This window comes from Polypterus senegalus, chromosome 13 (assembly GCF_016835505.1).
Source record: "Polypterus senegalus isolate Bchr_013 chromosome 13, ASM1683550v1, whole genome shotgun sequence".
NCBI lineage: Eukaryota > Metazoa > Chordata > Cladistia > Polypteriformes > Polypteridae > Polypterus > Polypterus senegalus.
This window is the reverse complement of record NC_053166.1, coordinates 115,157,763-115,180,499: the sequence shown is the minus strand read 5'-3', so window position 1 is coordinate 115,180,499 and position 22,737 is coordinate 115,157,763. Positions and strand designations below refer to the sequence as shown.

Below are 22,737 nucleotides of genomic sequence, written 5' to 3'. Positions count from 1 at the left end.
CAGTCAAAGATCCAGGGAGCCTGAAGATGTGAGGAACACTGGTAGGAAAAGTTCACCTGGTGGGATAAAAAGAGGCTAGAGATTGTGAAGAAAGTTACAGCTGGTGTTTAAAGTAGTGTAAGTGGGTGGGTATGTTGTCCAAGTATCCCACATGTTAAGGATGAATCCTGAATAGCAAGATTTTGTGGGCATCATATTTATTGTTGCAATAAATCCATCCTTTTTTGGTCATTATTTTGGCTCAAGGATAGCTCAAAAGCTCCACTTACGAGAAACATATAACTTATGGCACTGACCAGTTTTAAGGTGTCTCCTGAAATTAATTCAAACAATGTTCAAAACGCAAAGTAGTATAAAATAATAAATGGATTAAAAATGTTTTATATAACTTCAGGCTGGTTTTAAAATGATAGGCACTATAACATACAGATTGGTTCACAGTTATATCATGGAGTAAAGTTCAATAAGATGGTGTTCCAATTTTAAAAATATCGATCACATGTAATTTGGAGGGTTTTTTGTCATTCTTTTAAAATTCTTTCAGATGGTCTTCATCGTGAATAGCACTATTTGAAACACAAATCGACAATAAATATAATATTTAAGAATGCATAAATAAGACATTTCTGCCTTCTTCTGATAGCACAGCATTATTAAGAACTTAAAAATAATGCATGTTAATAAAAAAGATGTTTGTAAAGCCAAATTAACATTTAGAGATACCTCAAAATAAATTTCAGATATTTTAAAGTGCAATTAACATCTTAAGATATCTCTAACTCATTTCCACATATCTCAAAACATGTACCATTCCTTTTTAAGATATCAGCATTACATTCTGTGATATCTCAAATATATTTTCAGATTACTCAAATTGATCTTGCATGCATTTTCAAATATCCAAAATTCATCATGATATATCTCAAATGCATTTAAACATAACTTGACATATGTTTCTGTGCATTTTGAAATATATGAAGTACTTTTGGGCGGCATGGTGGCGCAGTGGTAGCGCTGCTGCCTCGCAGTTAGGAGACCTGGGTTCGCTTCCCGGGTCCTCCCTGCGTGGAGTTTGCATGTTCTCCTCGTGTTTGCGTGGGTTTCCTCCGGGCGCTCCGGTTTCCTCCCACAATCCAAAGACATGCAGGTTAGGTGGATTGGTGATTCTAAATTGGCCCTAGTGTGTGCTTGGTGTGTGGGTGTGTTTGTGTGTGTACTGCAGTGGGTTGGCACCCTGCCCAGGTTTGGTTCCTGCCTTGTGCCCTGTGTTGGCTGGGATTGGCTCCAGCAGACCCCTGTGTTCGGATTCAGCGGGTTAGAAAATGGATGGATGAAGTACTTTTTAAGATTTCTTAAATTAGATCTGTTTATAGGCATTTGAAGATATCTAAAATACAATTCATGATATCTCAATATGACTTGCTGTAAAATTCCTTATTCTTTCAATGGAACTTCCTGTGTTTTTTAAAATATCTTGAAATACATTTCAGGTATCTCAAAATGAGTAGGAAGTCATTTTGAAATATGCTGAATATATTTGGGATATCTAGAATTCGATTGTAGATATCAGAAAATGACAATTAGATATTTAAAAGAAGTTAAATGCTTTTTCCAAGATATCTTAAAATGTATTTGAGGTATCTTGATACAGAATTCAAGAAATTCTCAAATACATTTAAAAATATCTGAACTTGAGAGAAGACTCATTTCAAGATACCCTGCAATTAACTTGAAATATCAAAAACTGTATTATAGATATGTGAAATGGGAGTCAATCGAAGATACATTACTAGATATCTTAAAATAAATTCCTGTCCATTTTCCGATATTTGATTTCAAAATATCTCAAAAATAATGCCCTATTCAATTCAAGGTATTTCAGATGTGTTTTTTAACATATCGTAAAAAAGACAGGAATTTCCATTGAAAACATAGGACATTTCACAGCAAGTCATTCTGAGAGATCTTGAACTGAATTATAGACAATGTTAAGCTAAAATTAGAAAATGGGATTTACTATAAAATGGAACAAACCTTAACAAAACCGATTCTGTCATTTCTCATTGTAGTCTACACCCTTCTCAATGCACTTGCACCACCTGCCTGGAAGTGCCTGGATTCCAGCAGAATAAAAGGTTTTGTCTCGTCATCGGAACCACTCATGCACCACTTTTTTCATGTCTTCATCTATCTTGAATCAATGACTGCCCAGATGATTTTGTAGCGGTCCAAAAACGTGGAAATTACACAGTGTCAAATCTGGAGAATAAAGAGGATGTGGCAATACCACAAAACTTCAGTTTCTCCAGACAAGCCTTGGTGCTCTTAGCAGTGTGTTAATTGTCTTGAAGCAAAAGGACTCCTTGAGACAGCAGTCCGCACCACTTGGATCGAATAGCTGTAGTATTCCTCAGCATGTAGTGTTCGACAATAACTCGGGTGCACAAGTTATTGTGAGGACAAGAGAAAATGTTTTATTCTGCTGGAATCCAGGAACTCCCAGGTAGGTGGTGCAAGTGCATTGAGGAGGGTGGAGACTACATTGAGAAATGAAATTATCAGTTTTGTTAAGGTTCATTTCATTTTCTAATAAATTTAATTTACTAACTTTAGCTTGACTCCCCCTCGTATTTTAGATATCTCAAAATGTACAGGAACTTAAGTCAAGATATGTAGAATTACATCTGAGATATTTCACAATAAACAGTTTATCATTTGAGATTTCTTAAAATGCATTTAAAATTATTTCAAAATAGACATACTCATTTTGAGATATCTTAAAATGCATTTTGTGATATCTATTAATACTAGTTTGGCTTGCAAAACAGATAAAAAGCTAAGGATCTGACGATGTGAGTAGCAAAGTGAGTAAATAAATACAAATGTAAACAAAGATCATGGCGCAAGACACACACATACCTTTATATCAGTGGGGAATTCCTCTTTTTTCATGAGGCCAGTGGCTGCTGCAATGTTTCCCGCTCCTGAGAATACAGCTCCACCTAGCTGGGAAGCCTGTTCCTTCGTCTTTTCAGCCACTGTAAGAAAACACAATGCAACTCATTATTAGTACTCTAAAATGCCCTCCGAGCTTGTTCTTTTCATTATTACTCTTACCGCAGCAATACTGTTGCAGACATACCCATTTTGTTTAATGTGTTTTCTGAAGTTTTTGCTTTAAACACACAAAACAGTGGATGAGAATTTGACCTGAAAGCAGAGTCCTAAAACATTTTGTTATTGCGTTTGGGACGTTGACCAAGACAGTTATCTGTGAAAACAGCCCAGTTTATATGTTTATAGAGTAGCAGAATAGCTTTACTATTGGTTGCTGGGTCAACAACATGCAGCACCACATGACATTATTTTAATAATAATCTGCTCATGGACTAGGAAAGGAATTACACAGTGCCCAGCAGTACCAAGAAGGACATTTCAAATTAAGTATACAATAAGGTGCAAGCAATTTTGTTTTAATTTTGAATGATGTATAGAGAGCAAAACGTAAAGTTTCTGGGGAAAACTCTCATATTCTTATTACTTCAAAGTGGCCTTTTTAGAACTTTATTTAAAAAATCAGTTTAAGCGATTATTGTTTTAAGAATTATAAAAAAAGTTAAAACATTTCTTAAGTGATCTTTCTCAAATAGTCCTAAAAAGCTGTAGTTTTCCAAATCTTTTTATCTTGGAAAAAAAAAAAGATTTTCTAACAGATTTCTGCAATTAAGCATTTTTAGATTGGGAACAAAAGGGCAAAAGCATGAGGATGGTGTAGAGAAAAGTGAGAGTTCAAAAGCCAGGAAGACACAAATGTCAAAATTCTATAAAAGAGGCAAAAAAAACTGTTGAGAAACAGGAGCAAATTTCTGGCTAACTATTATCATTTGCCTATTTAACTAGATCATGCATGAGGATTTTTTTCAAAAAATGTGTGATGTGGAGTACTGTATAATTTTAAGATGAACTTCTTCATGTTCTGCAGTAGGACAGAGTGGGCATTGCCCATTTTGTTAGGGATGCAGAGATCCAGCTGCTAGTTCACTTATAGAATAAAGAGCTAAACTGCAACTCATACTAACACTTCAGAATGCAACCTCTACACCTTATCTAATAAGATGATCAATTCAAGACCAAGTAACATTACAGAGACATCAGTTAGAGTTGCCAGCTGGACATAATTGGCCGTCTGTAACCGTGGGGAATTAATTCCTGGACCACTCACAAATACCAAGATCTGTGGACGCTCAAGTCCCTTATATAAAATGGCATGACATTTGCATATAACCTACATCCTCCCTTACACTTTAAATCATCTCTAGATTACTGTTAATACCTAATGAAATGTAAGTGCTATGTAAATAACTGTTATAATGTATTGTTTAGGGAATAATAACTTTGGCAAGTGACATGCCACTTTTCAAAAGATCTATCATTTTTATTTTCTTGTTGCAAGATGGCACTTTAAGCTCCCTCTTGGCCTTTGAGGGATTGCTTTGACCATTTAAATGATTTTAGAAGCCATTTTTTCAGAGAAACAAAGGGTGAGCACAATGTTTTGCCAAAGTCCTCACAGTGCTTTACAGTCAGGATTGCTGGCTAAACGGTTTTTGTTCAAAGAAACATGGTGCCACATTTCCAGCTGTGTGCCTGTGTGTTCCTGTCGATAATAATGGTTTCGGCAATTGAAATTTTAGTATTTAATTTACAGTGTACTGATTACCTACCTGCAGACTGTGTGTGTCATAGCCATTTCTAACCTGCACGGCATTTTGAAAGGGAGCCTCGTATAGATAACTTAACCTAAGTTTAAGGAGTCTGATGGGCAGACTCCCTTTGATTTACTTAGAGGGGAGCAACAGTTTAAGGAAGTCCAGTTTCAGTTTAACATTTTAGTTTCTGATTGTTCATTCTTATTTGTTTGAGTGTCTTTATTTTCTGGAATATGTGTATGACTTTCTTGTGTTTTGTTTAAGAAGTGCAGTACATTGGGAAGTGTAAAGATGGAAACCGTTTCCCAGCTTGGGAATTGGTACTGCTCAGAAGCCGATGTAGGATACCTGAGCAAGAAACAGCTTTCCTATTATAAAGGTGGCAATTGCCAGAGAATGAGGTTGATTGATCAACATAGTAGAGCAAGGGTGCCTTGTGTGATTAGAGCTAGCCGACTGAAGAATAGTGTGGTCACTGAGCAATTGGCTGCTATATGCAGTATATGAGCTGTAGTTTTACTCCTATGAGCCATTTCATTCAACTCCTATGGTAGGAGGCATAAGCAGGTTTTGCCTACAGATCACTTCATTTGCTACAGAACACTTTCATTCAGTGTAGTGCTTGGTGCATGGCAAATTCAAATGCTGCTTTCTGATATTTCTGGGATTTTTTTTTATATATTTTCAGTACATGTTTGGTTGAATTCGTGGACATTGAGGGCTGACTGTAATTCAATGAGTGGCAATATTGATGGGCAAAATAATGTGCATATGAGTAGGCACTGGTTCAGTAAATAGAAGTGATCTTGATCCAACCACCCAAGGTCATATTTTCTTTCAAAAACTGGCTGCATTTATATCTCTACTCACTTGAAAAGCTGAGGATTTCTCTTGGAAAGTTGAGGACCTCTCTCTGAAACCAAAGAGCCGCTCTCTCCTTAGAGAGCTAAAAGCGGTCAGTCTCTTCTCTTTGTGGATCTGGAAAGCTAAGATCCAGTCTGCCAAGTTAAGCTCCGTGTCAATGACTGAGCCCAGTCTGAGAAGACTGGGAATCAGCTATTACTTCAAAAAGAGACTGTCAGAGCATAACCTCTTGTAACAGAAAGAATAATGCTTTTCTCAATTAAGTTTTCAGAGGACTGTGAAAAGCACAGCATACCACAAACTAAGGACCATGTTACAAAGAGACTAAGAGTACTCAGATGCAAGAAAAGTCTTCCACTTGAACCTGACAACATCCTCAAAGACTTGGTATTGTAAAACTGTTTATTAGTGACAAGTTAAATTAGAACTGTAAATAGCAAGTGAACTGCCACCCTCTTCTGTGTTATATGTTTGTCTCACCTGTAATGTGCTGTCTTCTACATTAATATATACAGTATGCAGATATTATATTTTTGTAATCTATGCTTATAAATACATTTTATTATTCTGCTTCTTAAAACAAATATACTTCATTTACCTAGATATAAATTTAACAGCCTGGGACCCTGTCCTACACAGAAGGGCAAGGAAAATAAAGTAGGAGCAAAGTCAAAACTGATAAAATTCTCTTCACTTCCTTCACTGCACATACTGAAGAAGTTATGAATTTCCTGGGGTGTCTGGGTTGTTTTTAATATCTACACTGCAAAAAAGTTACTTTATTCATTTTTGTCAAGCAGAGTTGAATTCTGTAATGCTTTACTATCAAACTGTTAAATTATTGTATTGCTACTGGTTTAATTCCAAATACTGCAGGCAAGAATGATAAATAAAATGATAAAGTGTGACAATTTAAAATCCACTTCTTGCAAGAACCAAACTTAGAAAGTTAATGTTAATGTTAAATCCACATAAGTGTCTGCTTAATTTCAATAGAATATCAGGTTCTCATAATTACTTAGATTATGGTATAGTCTTTTACCCCCTGCAATTTAACCTGAAATTAACTATATATGTTAAACAGAGTGTTAATTAAGGTGATTAGGTTAGTTTGGCATACAGCTTTCTGACCATGCTGACCATTCTACATGTCATATGACTGTATGACCAAACTTGGAGAGAAATTAAACAAGATAAGTAAGCCTTAAACAGAACTTTCTTTAAACAATAATTTTCTCTTCTTTGTAATATGATTTTTTCTCTATTTTTGTGTGAACTGTTTTGCTTTGAATTTTACTAAAACATTTAAAACAATGATGCATGGATGGTGGAATTATTTGAACATGCATCACACTATTGCCTGAACTTTTCTATGCAGTACACTAAAAGCTGCAGAACTTTGGTAATTTTAGACAAACACAGATACAATTCTCAAGTGCTTATTTTTGCTTCCAGTTAACTGTCATGAATTTATTTTAATTTTATTTTGTCCAGGCTTATCAAGAGGCTATAACTTCATCTAGGTGTCATTTCTTGGGTTTATACTCGCAAGCAGTTCTGTGGATATATTCTTGATTGGACCCTCTATTTAGAAATTGACTTTTATCTAATGTTTTTTCAGACACCATTTTGTTTCAAATATGGGGCGGCCATTTTGTGGCTACTGTTGTTATGATGCAGGTTCTGGTTGCTAGGGGCATTGCCTCTAAGGTCATGATACTGGGTTAATTGGTAAGGGGTTAAAAGGTCATCTCGAAGATTGCACCAGTCATAGCATCTCACCTTACTTGTTATTTAGATTACTGGTTAATAAAATAAACATCTGGCTTTTGATTTTTGGTTTACAATTTCAAATTGGCTTTCTCTCTTTTTGACACTTGATTTTAATCCTTGTTTTATTTTGAGTCTGTTCTTTCTCCTGTGCTTCAGTCCTATTTTCTTAATTGACTGACACTTTTACAGGCAGTACATTACATTTATAGAGAAGCTTAAACTCGTCTTTTTGATTAAAAAATTAGTGAATGACCTTGTCCACTTTTAGCTTGTTGAATGTATTAATCCCTACTGGATGCCATAATACAAGTTGATGGTGGAGCGCGCATTGCTCCTTAGTACTTAAACTGTTGTAATGATTAGCTTCTCTGGCACTTTGATTACATAACCCATCCTGACACTGAGAAAAGACCTTTGAATGGCAGACAATATTATGACCACCAAAAGACCTCAGCATATGACACTCTTCCATTTCCTCAAAAAAAATCATAGACTCGAGCTAGCACACTAGTATATTGTAGGATGACCCTGAAGAACCGTGCAGTCAGTTTCTCTTTGTCTGATAGAACTTTTTTAAAACAACCGTGGTCCTCAGAGGTTTAATTCTCTTATATCTTTATTACTTGAATTTTGCTTTCTTGTGGTATTTACCTGCTTACCCTGCCCTGCTACTGTAGATCAATTTTTATTAAAAAAAATTTCATATTACACATTTCACAATGATACACCACATGTCAAAACGTAGCACTGGTGTTCATTTTCTTGATTTATACTGTGAGATTTTTGAGAAACCGACAACCCCCAAAACTGTGCTGTGCACTGAAACTCTGTGAATGCATGAAGGATTGTTTGTCTGCTGCCAGTGCAGCTATGAGTGGACAGGGTGGGTGATGCAGGGAACTTTTAAAACCGGTCACTGACCTGGTCTTGCACTCACTTTCTGTCTCCTCTCTTGCTCATAAAGGCTATTTGTTCTTTTTATCTGAGAAGGGAGCGAATGCAGGATAACATCATCATCACTGCTGCACGCTGCATGTGCTTGAGCGACAGCTCCAGTTTGAATAAGTGCTTTGAGAATGTTCCTGTATTCACAACAATAAAGCTGATTTTTTTTTCAGAAACCTGGATTTGCCTCCGTCCCTCTTGTGCAAGTCTGTAATCCACACATCGCAACACATACTAACATTGGTGCAGAGGAGTGGGAAGAAATGAGGTGGGGAGGAGGAGTTTATGGCAGTTCTGGTGCAATACAGAAAAGTTGCAAAGGTAAAAATTATGCTCTCTGTCGCAGTATAATGCAATCATTAAAGAGGGACAAATAAAAGTGTGTGTGTATGTACTGTATATGTTTGAGTGTGTGTGTGTGTGTGTGTATATATATATATTCTATATATATATATATATTCTATATATATATAAAATCCTAAGCCTAAAAGTGCAACGATTTTGTGCAACGATTTTATGTGATGTTTTTATGAGGGTGGCGCAGTGGGTAGCGCTGCTGCCTCACAGTTAGGAGACCCGGTTTCGCTTCCTGGGTCCTCCCAGCGTGGAGTGCATGCTCTCTCCGTGTCTGTGTGGGTTTCCCCCAGGTATTCCAGTTTCCTCCCACAGTCCATACATTGGCGATCCTAAATTGTCCCATGTGTGTGCTTGGTGTGTGGGTGTGTGTGCCCTGCGGTGGACTGGCGCCCTGTCTGGGGTTTGTTTCCTGCCTTGTGCCCTGTGTTGGCTGGGATTGGCTCCAGCAGACTCCCGTGACCCTGTAGTTAGGATATAGCGGGTTGGATAATAGATGGATGGATGTAAATCAAGATTACGCGGCATTGTAGCAGCAGCAGGCCAGCAGCTGACTGAGCAAAGAGGAGATAAAAAAACTGTATTTGTTTCCCATTGTATCACCGTTTAAGGCCGCATCTCCTTGGGGTGCCTCTTCACATGAGTGGCAGAGACGCGAAGTGGCTGGCACGTAGTACAGGCTCTTTGCCGAGTGAAGTGAGCAGGGGAGAATCCTCCTAGTATAAATGTAGACAGCCTATATATTGTCACAGGTGGCTGGGAGGGTGACCCGGCTGGGATGCCCCAGAGCACCAGAGGAGGGCTTGCGCTTCCCCCAGACCATGTGGGGGCGACCACCCTGGTGGCTATGGGGACCGCCAGGGGGTGCCCCTTTGCCTTGGGAGCCCTGGAACTCAGCACTTCTGTCACACCCGGAAGTGCTGGGGGGAAGAGGATCGGGGACACCCACACTGGGGAGTGCCAGCGGAAGACTGTCAGAATGCACCTGGAGCACATCCGGGTCATTATAAAAGGGGCTGCCTCCCTCCATACGATGACTGGAGTTGGGAGAGAAAGAAGAACAAGGTCTTGGAGGAAGCAAGGAGGCGGCCCGAAGAAAGAAAAGGCATTTGAGTTGGCTTGGACTTTGGGGTTTGTGTGTCACTTGAAAATATGGAAAATAAACGTGCTATGGGTGACTTGAATGTGTCCGGGCCAGCATCCACAATATATATAATATATATATATATATACTGTATATATATGTACATGTATATATTTACTAGCTGTGTAAATCCATGCTGCAAAAATCCCGGGGTCCTAGAAACTATTGAAATTTTCAGAAAAAACATTGAAATGCAGAGATGTCAGGTAATTGAAAGAAACAACTCTGGGCATCACTCTCCTAGGAGGTTTCGTGCTTACATCACTTCTGTATTAGCGGCAGGAGGAAAAGTTAAAGGGATACCGCTTTGCCAATGTGCTCACCTCGAATCTGTATTGGCGGCTAAGCGAGTGACTTTTTCTTTGGACGTTTCATTTTGCTGATGTGCTGGCCTCGATGGGGTATCCTTGGAGGTGGAGCCCATACTCTGACTTCCCCTCTCACTTCCGGGCCAGACAGACACACACACTTCCATACTTGAACATTTATATATAATATAGTGAAGCCCAGGGGTATGTACAGGCACCCTAACCCGACATAGACAGGCACAGAGACAAGTTTAGCACACAATGCACACAGTACAGAAGACATAGAGCACACACAGTAAAACAGTACCAACACAGTCCCTTTGCCGCCAGTCCTTCTACCTCTGCTCCTCCTTAGGCAAGTCCAACTCCGGGGGAGGTACTGTTCAGGATATGCTCCCTTCCCTGGTCCTTCCAGCATGGAGGCATCCCACCTGGACAAGGGCCCCAACCGTGCGCCACAATATATACATATATATAGACATATAGATGCACACTCACACTTTGATATATGAAAGAACACACAGATAAAGTGAGGAAGGCTGGCTAAATGAATGGTTTGTGAAGACTTTAGCTCTGGGAAAGAAACTGTTTAGCTGTCAGTTTTTGTTTTAATTGACCTGAAGCTTTTACCAGAGGGGCATTTTTCGAACAAATGATGACTTGGGTGAGATGAGCCAGTGGTGATCCTTTTGACGTGCTTTATGACACTCGATGCATATGGGTTTGCAAAAGATGGAAGAAGAGCATAGCCAATTATTTTCTCAGGTACCCCACAATATGTTTTCATTTATTTTTGGAGTGGACCATTGCTGAACCAAACCAGACAACAATGGTAAATGTGATCACACTTTTAATTATGATTTTGTAGAAAAGAAGTAGGATGGGCTAGGATATATTTAATTTCTTTAGTTGGTGTAAAAAAATACATCCGCTGATGAGCATTCTTAGTGATGAAAGTAATATTTCTGTCACAGATGAGAGTGTTTATGATAATTGCACCCAAGAATGTCAAAGATTCCACCATATTGAATGCAGAATCATTCATTTCCAGAGAGAGAGGTTATAACTGCTGTTTGCAAACTGTAATTGCCATTTCCACGCTTTTGGTGATATTAAGTACCAGGTTATTTGCAGCACTCTAATACAAAAGACAAATCACCTGATTTATGTATGCTGTTTCATTTCTGTTAGTAATTAGCTTAGAGATTGTGGTGACATCAGTGAACTTAATGATTTGTACTCATGGGTCAGTAGACCTACAGTGATTGGTGTAAAGGGAATAAAGTAGGGGGGAACTACACAGCCTTGAGGACCACCTGTGCAAATATGAAGATAGTCCAGGAGGTGGTAGTCCAACCAAACATACTGCTTCCTGCTTATCAGAAAAACTGTACAAATATTAATACACGGATAGAAGCATTTAGTTCATTTAGTAGAAGTTTAGTTAACAACAGTTTAGGGACAATAGCGCTAAAAGCTGAATTGAAGTCTACAAACTGTATTCTGGCCTAAGTTCCTTTACAGTCCAGGGGCCTCATGTATAACACCGTGCGTAGAACTCGCACTATAACATGGCGTAAGCACAAAAGCCGAAATGTGTTTACGCACAGAAAAATCCAGATGCAGGAATCTGTGCGTACTCCAACTTCCACGTTCTTCCGTTACATAAATCCCGATCAGCGTGAAAACTAACGCTCATGCACGCGCATTATGTAACGCCCCAAATCCTCCCAGAATTATGCCTATTTGAATATGCAAATCAATATAAATCGCCCTTAAGCGCAGCCTTCTGTGAAAAGACAATGGGAAAAGCACGGGGAAAATATAAGAATTTCAGCGAATACCAAGTGGAGGCAAAGGAAAAACATACTATTTGTTCAAATAAACCGTGGTATAATCAACAAAAGGAAGTTGATCGAGTGACATAGCGTGTTGGAGAAACTTGAAAGCTCACATTCACAAAATCGCACAGTGCCGGAAATAAAAAGAAGTCACATATCAAAGTCGCCGTGAAAAGCCGAGTTGTAAGCCCACTGTCTGAGTGTCATATGAAAGCTTATTAGGGTACAGAGAAAAAAGGCACACGGTGGGGAAAAAGCACGAAATGTCAACTTCAATCTCGACATTTCCACTTTAATCACGTAGTTTATTTTGTCATTTAGTAGAACATCATAAACTTCATCTTAAAATCGTTTAATTAACCAGTTTCTCAAATCACATCGTAATTAAAGTAGCACGTTAAATGCTTTGTTTTGTATTTGATCTTCTACTCGTATGTGATCTATGTGTGTGAATCACTACTTTCTTCTTAAACTGGCTCTCTTCCTCCAACTGGACACAGAGTCCATTACATTCGTGATATTACAGCTCTCTGAATAACTAAAATACTGAGATGTATACGTGATATCATTTTCATGATGATAGGAGGTAAAGCACATTATTAAACATGTGTTTCATGAGCCTCGTGCTCATGACAAGCATTTATCTTTTGTCGAAATTTGTCGCTGCGTTTTTAGCTGTGTTGTTATTTTCTCTTTCTGTTTTATATTCAATATATATTGGCGTGGCCGCCCCAAGAGTCCTTGCTTTTCTTTCCCCAAGTAACCGATCGCCATACAATCAGCTCTGTAATAGACGTTAAGCCATCTGTAAGCTTAGCGCCGATTCTTCAAAACGTTTAAAGAACATTGAAATATCTTCGTAGTACATGTTTAATTATTCTATCCACGACACTCCCAGTGAAGAATATAGATTATTTAAATGAAGTTAAAGTTTTATGTGTATAATTCAACAAACATATTTTGCTGCAGTTCACCTTAAAAATGATATCGTCATCATATGTAAATACGCCTTTATAAAGTGACTCAGGTTGTGAGATATTATAACTATAGTGCAAGTTTACAGTGGGGTGATTGTACTTATAAGTCCCAACAGTTCTACAAGGTACAATTGATTGGCTGCATTTAAAGTTCTTGGGATTAAACTGTTTCTGAACCGCGAGGTCCGTACAGGAAAGGCTTTAAAACGTTCTGCAGTGGTAGAGACAGCGTGTGCTTAATGCCGTATACCGATAATTCTCTTTCCGATCAGCTGCTGCTGTGATTCACACTCAGATACAGTGATATAAATACTCTGAGTGGTGCAGTGAGAGGAATATGGAAAAAGATGATCCGCTGTGGCAACTCCTAACGGGAGGAGCTGAAAGAAGACGAAGAAGAAGAAGAAGAAGAAGGAGAAGTGAGAACAGTTATGGTATTTGGAATACTATGGCTGTTCCCTGGACCATTATATTGTTACGAGTTAATTACAATCAGATGCATTACACTAATAAACAATATGCGGTTAGTTTCTGTGTATTTATAAAGCCGCGTCATGAAAATAATGAGTAATCACACAAGAACAGTACCATTGCTTTGACGCTGGGTGCCGCCAGTTTGCAAAACCGAGCGGAGAACTTGCGTACGTCAAGGTATGAGGTACCGTGGAAAAGTGCGTGGCTTTACGCCAAGTGTAGGTTTTATACATCGCGATTTGAACGTGGAAAAGTTCTTACGCAACATTTCTGTGCGTACGCACCGTTTATACATGAGGCCCCAGGTGCTCAAGCACAAAGTGCAGGCCCATGTCAATAGTGTCATGCTCAGATTGCCCTATATGCAAACTTAAGTGAGACAAGATGTGGAACAGTAACAGAATTGAGATGGGATGGAACTAGCCATTCAGATATTTAAGTGCAGTGGGCTTGTAATTAGTGAGGCAGCATGTTTTGTCTTTTGGGGACTGGGACAATAGCAGAAGAGTTAAAGCAATCTGGTAAAGTACACTGCAAATGCCTCATTATAAGATGTCAGTGAAGAGAAGTGCAAGCTAAATTGGGCAGTGTTTGTTTTTTGCAGATGAGACTGAATTAGGACTTGCAGACTTTTTTGAAGTTTTGTCTTAAAAACAGTTTCCACACATCTTTTTTTAATCAAGTAATAATAAGAGGAAGAGTGAGGCTATGAAAAGAAGTGGCATGTGTCAGAACCACTTCAGGATGGGGGGGTTTTTTGATACTCAGCTCCTTATTTTTCAAATATATTTAAAAACCTAAGTTTGTCAGTGAGGGAGAAATTTGAGTGGGCATTAGGCAGTGCCTTGTTTAAAGCTAATAATAGATTGAAGGCTCCCATATGGAGAAGCTATGGATTTCTGAAAATTGAAGCTCCAGTTTACTTTTGTGTTTCCATTTAGTATATCTTATTGCATTATTCATCTGAATTCCTTTGTAGGCTTCCTTACCATTTTATATGAAATGCTGCGTTTGCTTGGCAAAGAATCCTTATTTCTTTGGTGAGTCAATACTTTCCATTGTTACAGATCACAATACTTGGAATGTATACCTCTTCATGGAATCTGGTATAAGATGTTACAGTATATGTCTGCTTGTGAATGTTTTCACAAGCATTTTTAAAGACATCCCAACAATCTAAACAGTCTTGTAATTTTCCAGCTGCATTAGCAGACTATGAACGTATAGATTTTCTCACTGATTTCAGCTTTTACTTGTAAGTGTCAAAGAACAGTAGCATTACATGGTCATATTTACCCAGCAGTGTGCAAGGTAAAGCCCTGTATGCATCCAGTATAGTGAAATAATAGCAGTGATCCAAAGTCTTCCAATCTCTGGAAAGCCATTTAACTAGCTGTTTGTATCTGAGAAGTTTAATTAAGTTTGTGCAAAATATTTACCAGTTTCATTGATACAGAAATAAACACCACCACCCTTTGACTTGTCACAAAAGTCTGTGTCTATGTCTGCTTTGTAAAGCACAAACCCCTCCAGTTCTAATGTACAGAAGCCACGTTTCCACAAAGCAATACACTGAGGTGAAAAAATGATCCTTACCTGTAAAGAGAAATTGGAGTTCATCAGTTTTGAATTCTAAGTGATCTCATGTTAGATAAAAAACAGACTGGGAAGAGACGCTCGAAACCCACAGTTCCTAAAGTGCACGAGAGACCCCCTCCTCCATATCAGCTGCATGTTAACTGGCCAAGAGTTCAGATTTGCAGTCATAGGTATAAGTAGTAATTCCAAACGTAAGCATCCTCTTTTGGTTGAAACTGTTTGAAGTCCATTTCCAGTTGTCAGTAACTGATCTTGACTGTAAGCAATCCTTGCTTTATTACAAAAAGCTCACAGAAAAAAAAAACAGTAAACACATAAGCAGTGACCAAGCTACTATAATCACTCGGATTTGTGCCATGATAATCCAATCGTAATGGGCCTTGAACTTGGCTACATCATCTTCACTTCCATCTTGGTGCATCTTTTCGTCCAGTCATCTTCTACCTTTTGCTGCCACCAGCACTGCTTAGCCTTGCTATTACTGCTGCACCTGCACTGCTGTCTTCTCTTAACATGTCACCTAAGTAATAGTCATCCTCTACTTTCTCCAAATCAACTCCATTACTGATATGTAAATATACACTTACTACTTCAAGATTTTGTACCCTGCTTTACACATTTTCTACACACTCACTGCAGACTACCCTTTACAACACTTCATCTTGTATTAACCGCCTTCTGAGCAATCTGTGCATTGGATTCAGTTTCTCTCAACACATCTACCTCACATGTCTAACGGCCATGCACCCATTTTTCACATCTCCGAACCTTTCACCAGGCATGAATATACAGTGGAACCTCGGTTCACGACCATAATTCGTTCCAAAACTCTGGTCGTAAACCGATTTGGTCGTGAACCGAAGTAATTTCCCCCGTACGATTGAATGTAAATACAATTAATCTGTTCCAGACCGTACAAACTGCATGTAAATTTATTTTTTAAGTTTTTAAGCACAAATAGTTAATTACACCATAGAATGCATAGCGTAATAGTAAACTAAATGTAAAAATATTGAATAACACTGAGAAAACCTTGAACAACAGAGAAAACTAACACTGCAAGAGTTTGCGCTATAGCGCTATGAACCGCTGGGTAAAAACACTTTTTTTTAATGAGTTTTAAGCAAAGGGAAAAAAATAACATTTGAAAAATCTGTAATTTAATAAACCACTAAGAAAAGTAACATTGCAACAATGCACGCTACGAACCGGTCGCTGTAAACAGAAGTGAAGTGGAGGTTAAAATCCAACAGAAAAAAGTCTTCATTAAATACAACAAGGTTAAAACAATACTCGGATCTGTCTTTTTAAAAACAAGCCTGGTGCATTCTTTAACTGCCTTCTCGGCCTTATGTGCCCAGCCGTCTCTCTCTCCCGTGTGTGTGTGTGAGTGTGTGTGTCTCTCTCTCGCGTGTGTGTCTCTGTCTCGCGCCTGTGTGTGTGTCTCTCTCTCTCTCATGCGCGTGCCTGTGTGTGTGTTTCTCTCTCGCTCGCGGGTGCGTGTATGTGTGTGTGTCTGTCTCTCTTTCTCTCTCTCTCGCTGCACAGGGAGAGACTAAACTCGTGCGGAAATCATCAGCGTGCAAAAACTGAAAGGGAAACTGGCTTGTTCGTATACCGAGTCTGTGGTCGCGAACAGATACAAAAGTTTGGCAAACATTTTGGTCGTAAACCGATTTGTACGTGTTCCGAGATGTTCGTGAACCAAGGTTCCACTGTACACTGTATTTTGGTAACTTTGACTTGATCCCTGATGCCTTTCTGTGGTGCTTTCTTAAGCACATGAACTTCCTTCTCCAATGGCCCACACGCCAAAGGATCACCCCTCCCTTTATGCATTAGAACCCTCCCTTAACATACAATCATGTTGCACAGGTCTGTTAACCATTTCATTCTACGACCTTCCACAACCCTCAACATTTCCACTGCCACTCCAGTTGGGCCCACTGCTTTTATATATTTTCATTATCTAGTGCTTTTGCAACCCTTTCTTTCCAGAACTTACTTACAGCTCAGTCCTTCTTACTTCTCACAACAACAACAAAACAAATATCATCCCCTTCATTCTCCTCATTCAGAAACTTCTCCATTTACTTCTTCCAGGTGTGCATAATCTAATTTCTGCCAACCGTGATGTTCCCTTCAGCAATTTTAAAACAGTGTATATTTACTACATTTTTTTCTCATCTGCTTTTCTTTTTTCCTTCCTGATACCACAGCTCACTTAAAATCTTCAATCTCTCAGCTTTGTGGACTCTGGCATTTCACCTTTCTTTATTATGGCTATCCTGACACCTTATATCTCTGTTTCCTGCCACTCCTTACAGCATCCCCTCAGTTTCCATCTGTACTCACCATTCCACCACAATGTTTCCTTGTGTCATGGAGGTGCCCCTTTGTCCAACCACAGACTACTTTAGTATTTTTCAACAATGACAGTCTTCATCTTTTCCCATTTGTCATTCGTATCTGATATTTTTGACCTTCCTCCATTTTGCTACCAGTGTTTCAGAAAATTTACATCTCACGTTCTCCATTTTCAACTTCAAGAACTTCCTCCTTGGCAAATACTTTTCTGTTACGTTTCTGCATACCTCTAACAATAAAAATCTCATACACTTGAATGATACAGTGATACACAATCAAGAGTGACTTTTACATTTTTCACAATGTCCGGATTAACTTAAGCAAATTGTTTATTGTGCTTTTTAAAACACCAGATTCTTATGTCACAAAGCAGTTTTCCTCCTTCTTAAACACGGCATTGCATGTAACTGTTTCCATTCCCTCGCCAGTCTTCAGAATCACCCTCAGCATTCCTGATACTAAAGCTAAAGCCACCATAGACTCCCTCTAAAAATCATCAGCACTAGCTCCAGCATACTCATTCAGCTCATCACTCATTACAATCAACTAAAGAACTCTAGATGTCAACCCCATCAACTTGTCCTAAGACACATCTTTCTCTTCATTGCTTCCACCAACCTTTGGGGCATATACCAATGCTAAATCCATTAGTCATTTTACAGCAATCATTCTAACAACCACATCATGCTCATTCATCCTCTTTCCACTGTTCGCACTAAGCATTCTCACACCTCTACCTTTTCAATTTGTCTTTTATACACAAAACACATCTGCTCTCCTACAATTCTGAACTTCCTGCACCGTACCCACTTTTCCCATCATTCTCATAATATTCCAAGTCACAGTCTATATATTATTTTATTCTCATCTCTTACTCAGACTTTCACTTTCACCTCCCTGAAAACAAATGGTTTCCCCAAAGTGCATCAAGTCTAGAATCATTACAGATCTGGGTCTCCATTATCTGTAATTTGCCTGGGTTCTCCAACTTTCAGCTTGACAGAGGCAGGTTAGGGCATTGATAGGGTTATATGGGCTTATCCTACCCATAATTTGTAATTCTCATCATTGTATCTAATCATTAAGAAGGTATTGAAATATAGATCTCTAGGCCAGATGCCAACATCCTTAACAACAAGCAAGAGGGGTGGTGACATTAATCTACTCTCAGGTCACAAGGGTAAATGGAAATTGCACTATATAAAATAACTTGAAATAAAAATAACTACAGCCTTGTTCATGCAAGCCCGATCATAAAGCTCAATTTTAATTGAAATGAGGTAGAATGGCAGGTCCCATTTGGGGATAGAAAAGGCAAATTTCCATTTTGAGTTTTCATATTTTAAATCCTCTTTATGAATATCAAAAGTCCACACAGCCTGCTGTGTTAAATATAAATAATTGCAGCAGAAGTTCTAAGACACATTTTTGCAATGGTTCAGCAGCACAGACCTGAATATATTTCTAACAATTAAAACCTTTTGTAAATGAAGACAAAAACATCTCTGGGTATTTTTCACTTTATTAAGGAGTATACAGTATTGCAGAAAGCAAACAAAAACTAAAGCAGTTTCCTTTGATCAAGAAAGTGAAATATGTACATACAAAGTAACTATTTTTAATTGGGCACAACATAATTAATTGGGTAATCTACAATATGCTCCATCTTGAAATAGAATAGTCAGAATGGACAGAAGCTACTGTCATTGCGCATGGCCTCACCTCACCCTCAAACCAAACATGAACTCAGAGGCACACGTATTACTCTTTACCAGACAATTTTTTACTTAGTAGAAGAACTGAATACACCCCAAACAATAAAACAGTTTTAGGTCTTGAACAGACTTATCTGAACAGATTCCAGCTTATCTTGCTTATCTGGATGTTTGGTTAGCCTACTTTGACCCCATGTTCTCTGTACTTCTAACTTTTACAGTCTACATCTGTTTTATTTCTCTGTTCTCTCCTTTCTCTGTTGCCTCCAATATCTGAAAAATGGTGCTCTTTATAGCTCTCTTACTTCCAACTGCAGGCTCAGTTTACTCTTTATCAGGGACATTGCATGCAACTCTGGAAGTTGATTGGGATCACTGGGAGTGAAAGAGACTTCAGAAACCAAGCTGGAATAGCCATGGCTAGTGACAATGACTATTATTTTACAAGACATTCATCTTGCTATGACAGCTGGATGGTGATTTATTTGGCAGTGTGGATCATACAACGAAATGGTGAATAAAATTGCCTGTTATTGGGCTTTACTCTCATTCGGTGTGTGTACCTTTTTTCCATCTCAGTACTTATTACTGTAATTTGGTTGACGTTGTTATGAAGAGTAAACAATTACAATACAGCTTAGCACAGTATCCTACCTTACTATTATTAATAACAATAATAATAATAATAATATCTTTATAGTGAAGCCTTAGCAGAAAACTACAAAACATCATCATGAGTTCCTTTTTGTAGCACTGAGTGTAAACTTCTATTCCTTTCTGAGAAAAAGGTGCAGGACTCTTTACGAATATTTTTCATGTTCTACTCTGGGGTAGTGCAAATTCCTATCCTCTCGAGACTTTTAGTGCAATTCCTAGGAGCAATTCTGAGATGTTTCATAAATACAGGTGCTGATGTCTCTTTCTTTTGTACTAGATTTTAGGTTTTAATCTTCTATAAGCTCTAAGTGTCCATGTCTCATGAACAGGTCACCTCTTGACAATGTGTACAGAATTTACATGTGTGGCTATTCTGCATATGTTTAATTAAAATAGTCCTTAAATGAGCAATATATTATTCCAATTTTAAATGACAGAAAAAGGACAATGAATGATACTTTAAACATCAAGGAAGTAAACCTCATTCACATTTTAAATCATTTATGATCTGCAGAAAGCAGATTATAAAATTGCAGATTACAAATAGTGTTATGTAAGCAACACACCATAAGGAGTAATGATGCTGCAGCGTGCAGGTCTTTAAAATAATAACGTTATAAAGGGTGAACTCAATTGACTGTCTAAAATTAATTTCTCCTAATGTAAACTCAATAAAAGAATGTGTAGTATGAAATAAAAATGGACAGATACATTTCTTTCTTCTCATCAGTAGTAAGAATTTGGACAGGCCTTAATTGTAAAAATGATTGACAGCTGTTCTGCTCATTTCCAATGCCTCCAGCTTGCATTTTTTATTTTTAAGCTTGAGGTAGGACTGGGAAAAGAGATTCTGGTGGATGATGGAAGGAGGATGGTGTTTGGTTAGAGGCAGAAGGGACAAGGACTTTATTCAGAGAATGGATGCTCTTTTGCCAGCAGTAGAAGGGAGGATGGATCTTTGCCAGAGAAATGGTGCCATTCTGTCAGAGGGAGGAGGACGTCCTAAAATGGACAGTATATTGATGGACTCTCTGCATGACAGGGTAAGGATCAAATCTGAGAAGAGTAAGTTTCATGAGTAACGTGTACGTCCTCTAATACTTTCTGCAGGAGGTGTACAAATCTATGCAGAAAACTTAGAGGAAGAGTAGGATACACTAAATGCCCTAAATCTCTCAGCTGTTTAACTTTAAGTCTGCCTGTGGACTTCCCCCACTGTGTCCACAATCTGTGGGATCTTTAAATACACATTGGTTCTGGATTTTGGGAAAACCCATTGCATTGTAGGTCAATCTGTTGACTATTGACTTGAATGTGTTTGTAAATAGGAATGAGATGTAGGGCCATGGCAGCTAAAGAGTCCAGCTCTGCACACATCTGTGTAAGGTTACCTCATTCTGCTCATATTTGTTTGGATTTCTGCAAGGGTTCTCAGATTTTCCACATACTCTCCAAGGAGATTCAGATTAGGCAAATTAACCCAGCATAGGAATGTGCATAATTGTGAGTTGTAATGAAATGCCAACCCATTTTTATTTTTTGAAATGACATTGCATTAAACAACAGTGCCTCTTAAGTCTGAATAGGATTAAGCAGGTTTGACAATAGCTGTGTGTGTGTGTGTGTGTGTGTGTGTGTGTTTTAAGTGGCACAGAGATGTCATGGTTTGCACTGCTTTCTGGCATATCCAGCATTCAGAGTTGGACTCTCATGTTTGGCTGCTGTTTACATGGGCTTTTCCCAAATATGTGCATTAGGTTAATTGGTGACTTTAAATTGTCTCAGTGTGGATGTGTATGTGACACACTGGTGCCTTGTGCAGGAGTTAATACAGTACTTATTTATGGAGCAGGTTGTTTATTATGCAGTTTTTATTTTTTACTTCAAAATATTTTGCCTTCTGGAACACTGAGCCCCTTTACTTGATTGATGAATATATAGCTTAAAGATCACTTAAAACAAATGTGGGTAGTAGCTTAGGAAAACCTATACTGTGTGTGTGGATGGAAACTCTGAGGGAGTGGGATTTGGAAAAACCTGAGGAGCAGGCTGTTGCTTTTACTTTTAAATGTCAAATATTAATTAAGAGAATTTAATGTAGACAGCTGAGTGGTCACAGGGGAATGCAATATGTTTAATGGTCTGGGAGTGAGATGATTATAGCTCCTCTTGAATGCCACTTAAATAAGAGTCGGTATGTTTTCTTGGATAGCATTAGGATGAAGGAGAAGCTGCAATATTTATGTTATTTATTTATGAATCACAGATTACACTTTGCATTCTGAATGATCCATAGACCAATACAGACCCCAAGACAGGGGAAGGCACCCACAGTTCTTTTATCAGTAATTTGCTTGAATATAAACCATTTCCAGTTAGCATCATTTGATAAGTCAGTGTACTTTGATTTTCTTCAAGAAGAGGCTTGATGATGGGAGTTCTGAGAACAATTCTACTATGATGACACACAAGGCTTAAGATACTAGAAGTCAACTTACCTGAAGCGACACCTTGCACCACTCCTTCTTTGGTCATATTACCTGCAAAAAGGAGAAAGGAGAAAACCAGACAGTTATTAGTGGCATAACCTTGAAAGACAAGGTAAGTTCATATCCTACTGCTGTCCCCATGTGTGAACAAAATAGACAGTAAGCATTGCTTGTCCTCCATTGCATGAATACAATTTCAGTAAGTACATTTAATGTGAAGCACATAAGGATATACTGTTGTTCCTAATATAAAACAATTAAAGAATGGATTGAATACTAGGTTGGGAGGAAACAGTTAAAGTGAAATGTCTGAGGTCTACATTTAAACTGTGTTTTCCTTGTACACCACTCTGCTTCTGAGCATTATATCATCTTATAGGAATTCATTGCACTCCTTTTTCAGATGAATAAGTCACAGTGCCTATTTGCAAGCAGTTAACGAAATGGAGCTGACAGATTTTCACAATGTAAAAACAATGCAAGGCATCAAAGCTCAGCATCAATGGCCCACGCGCCATGAA

The 22,737-nt window shown here is 38.3% G+C and overlaps 1 protein-coding gene across 1 annotated transcript in view; it reads right to left on the bottom strand.

The window, feature by feature from the left end:
* sncb (synuclein, beta) overlaps positions 1-22,737 on the bottom strand; it is a 130,508-nt gene that overhangs the window by 31,066 nt on the left and 76,705 nt on the right. The window contains exons 3-4 of the mRNA XM_039775673.1: positions 22,226-22,267; positions 2,920-3,038 (exon numbers count right to left, since the gene is read on the bottom strand). Coding sequence (XP_039631607.1) covers positions 2,920-3,038; positions 22,226-22,267 — 161 coding nt within the window. The remainder of the gene's footprint in view (positions 1-2,919; positions 3,039-22,225; positions 22,268-22,737) is intronic.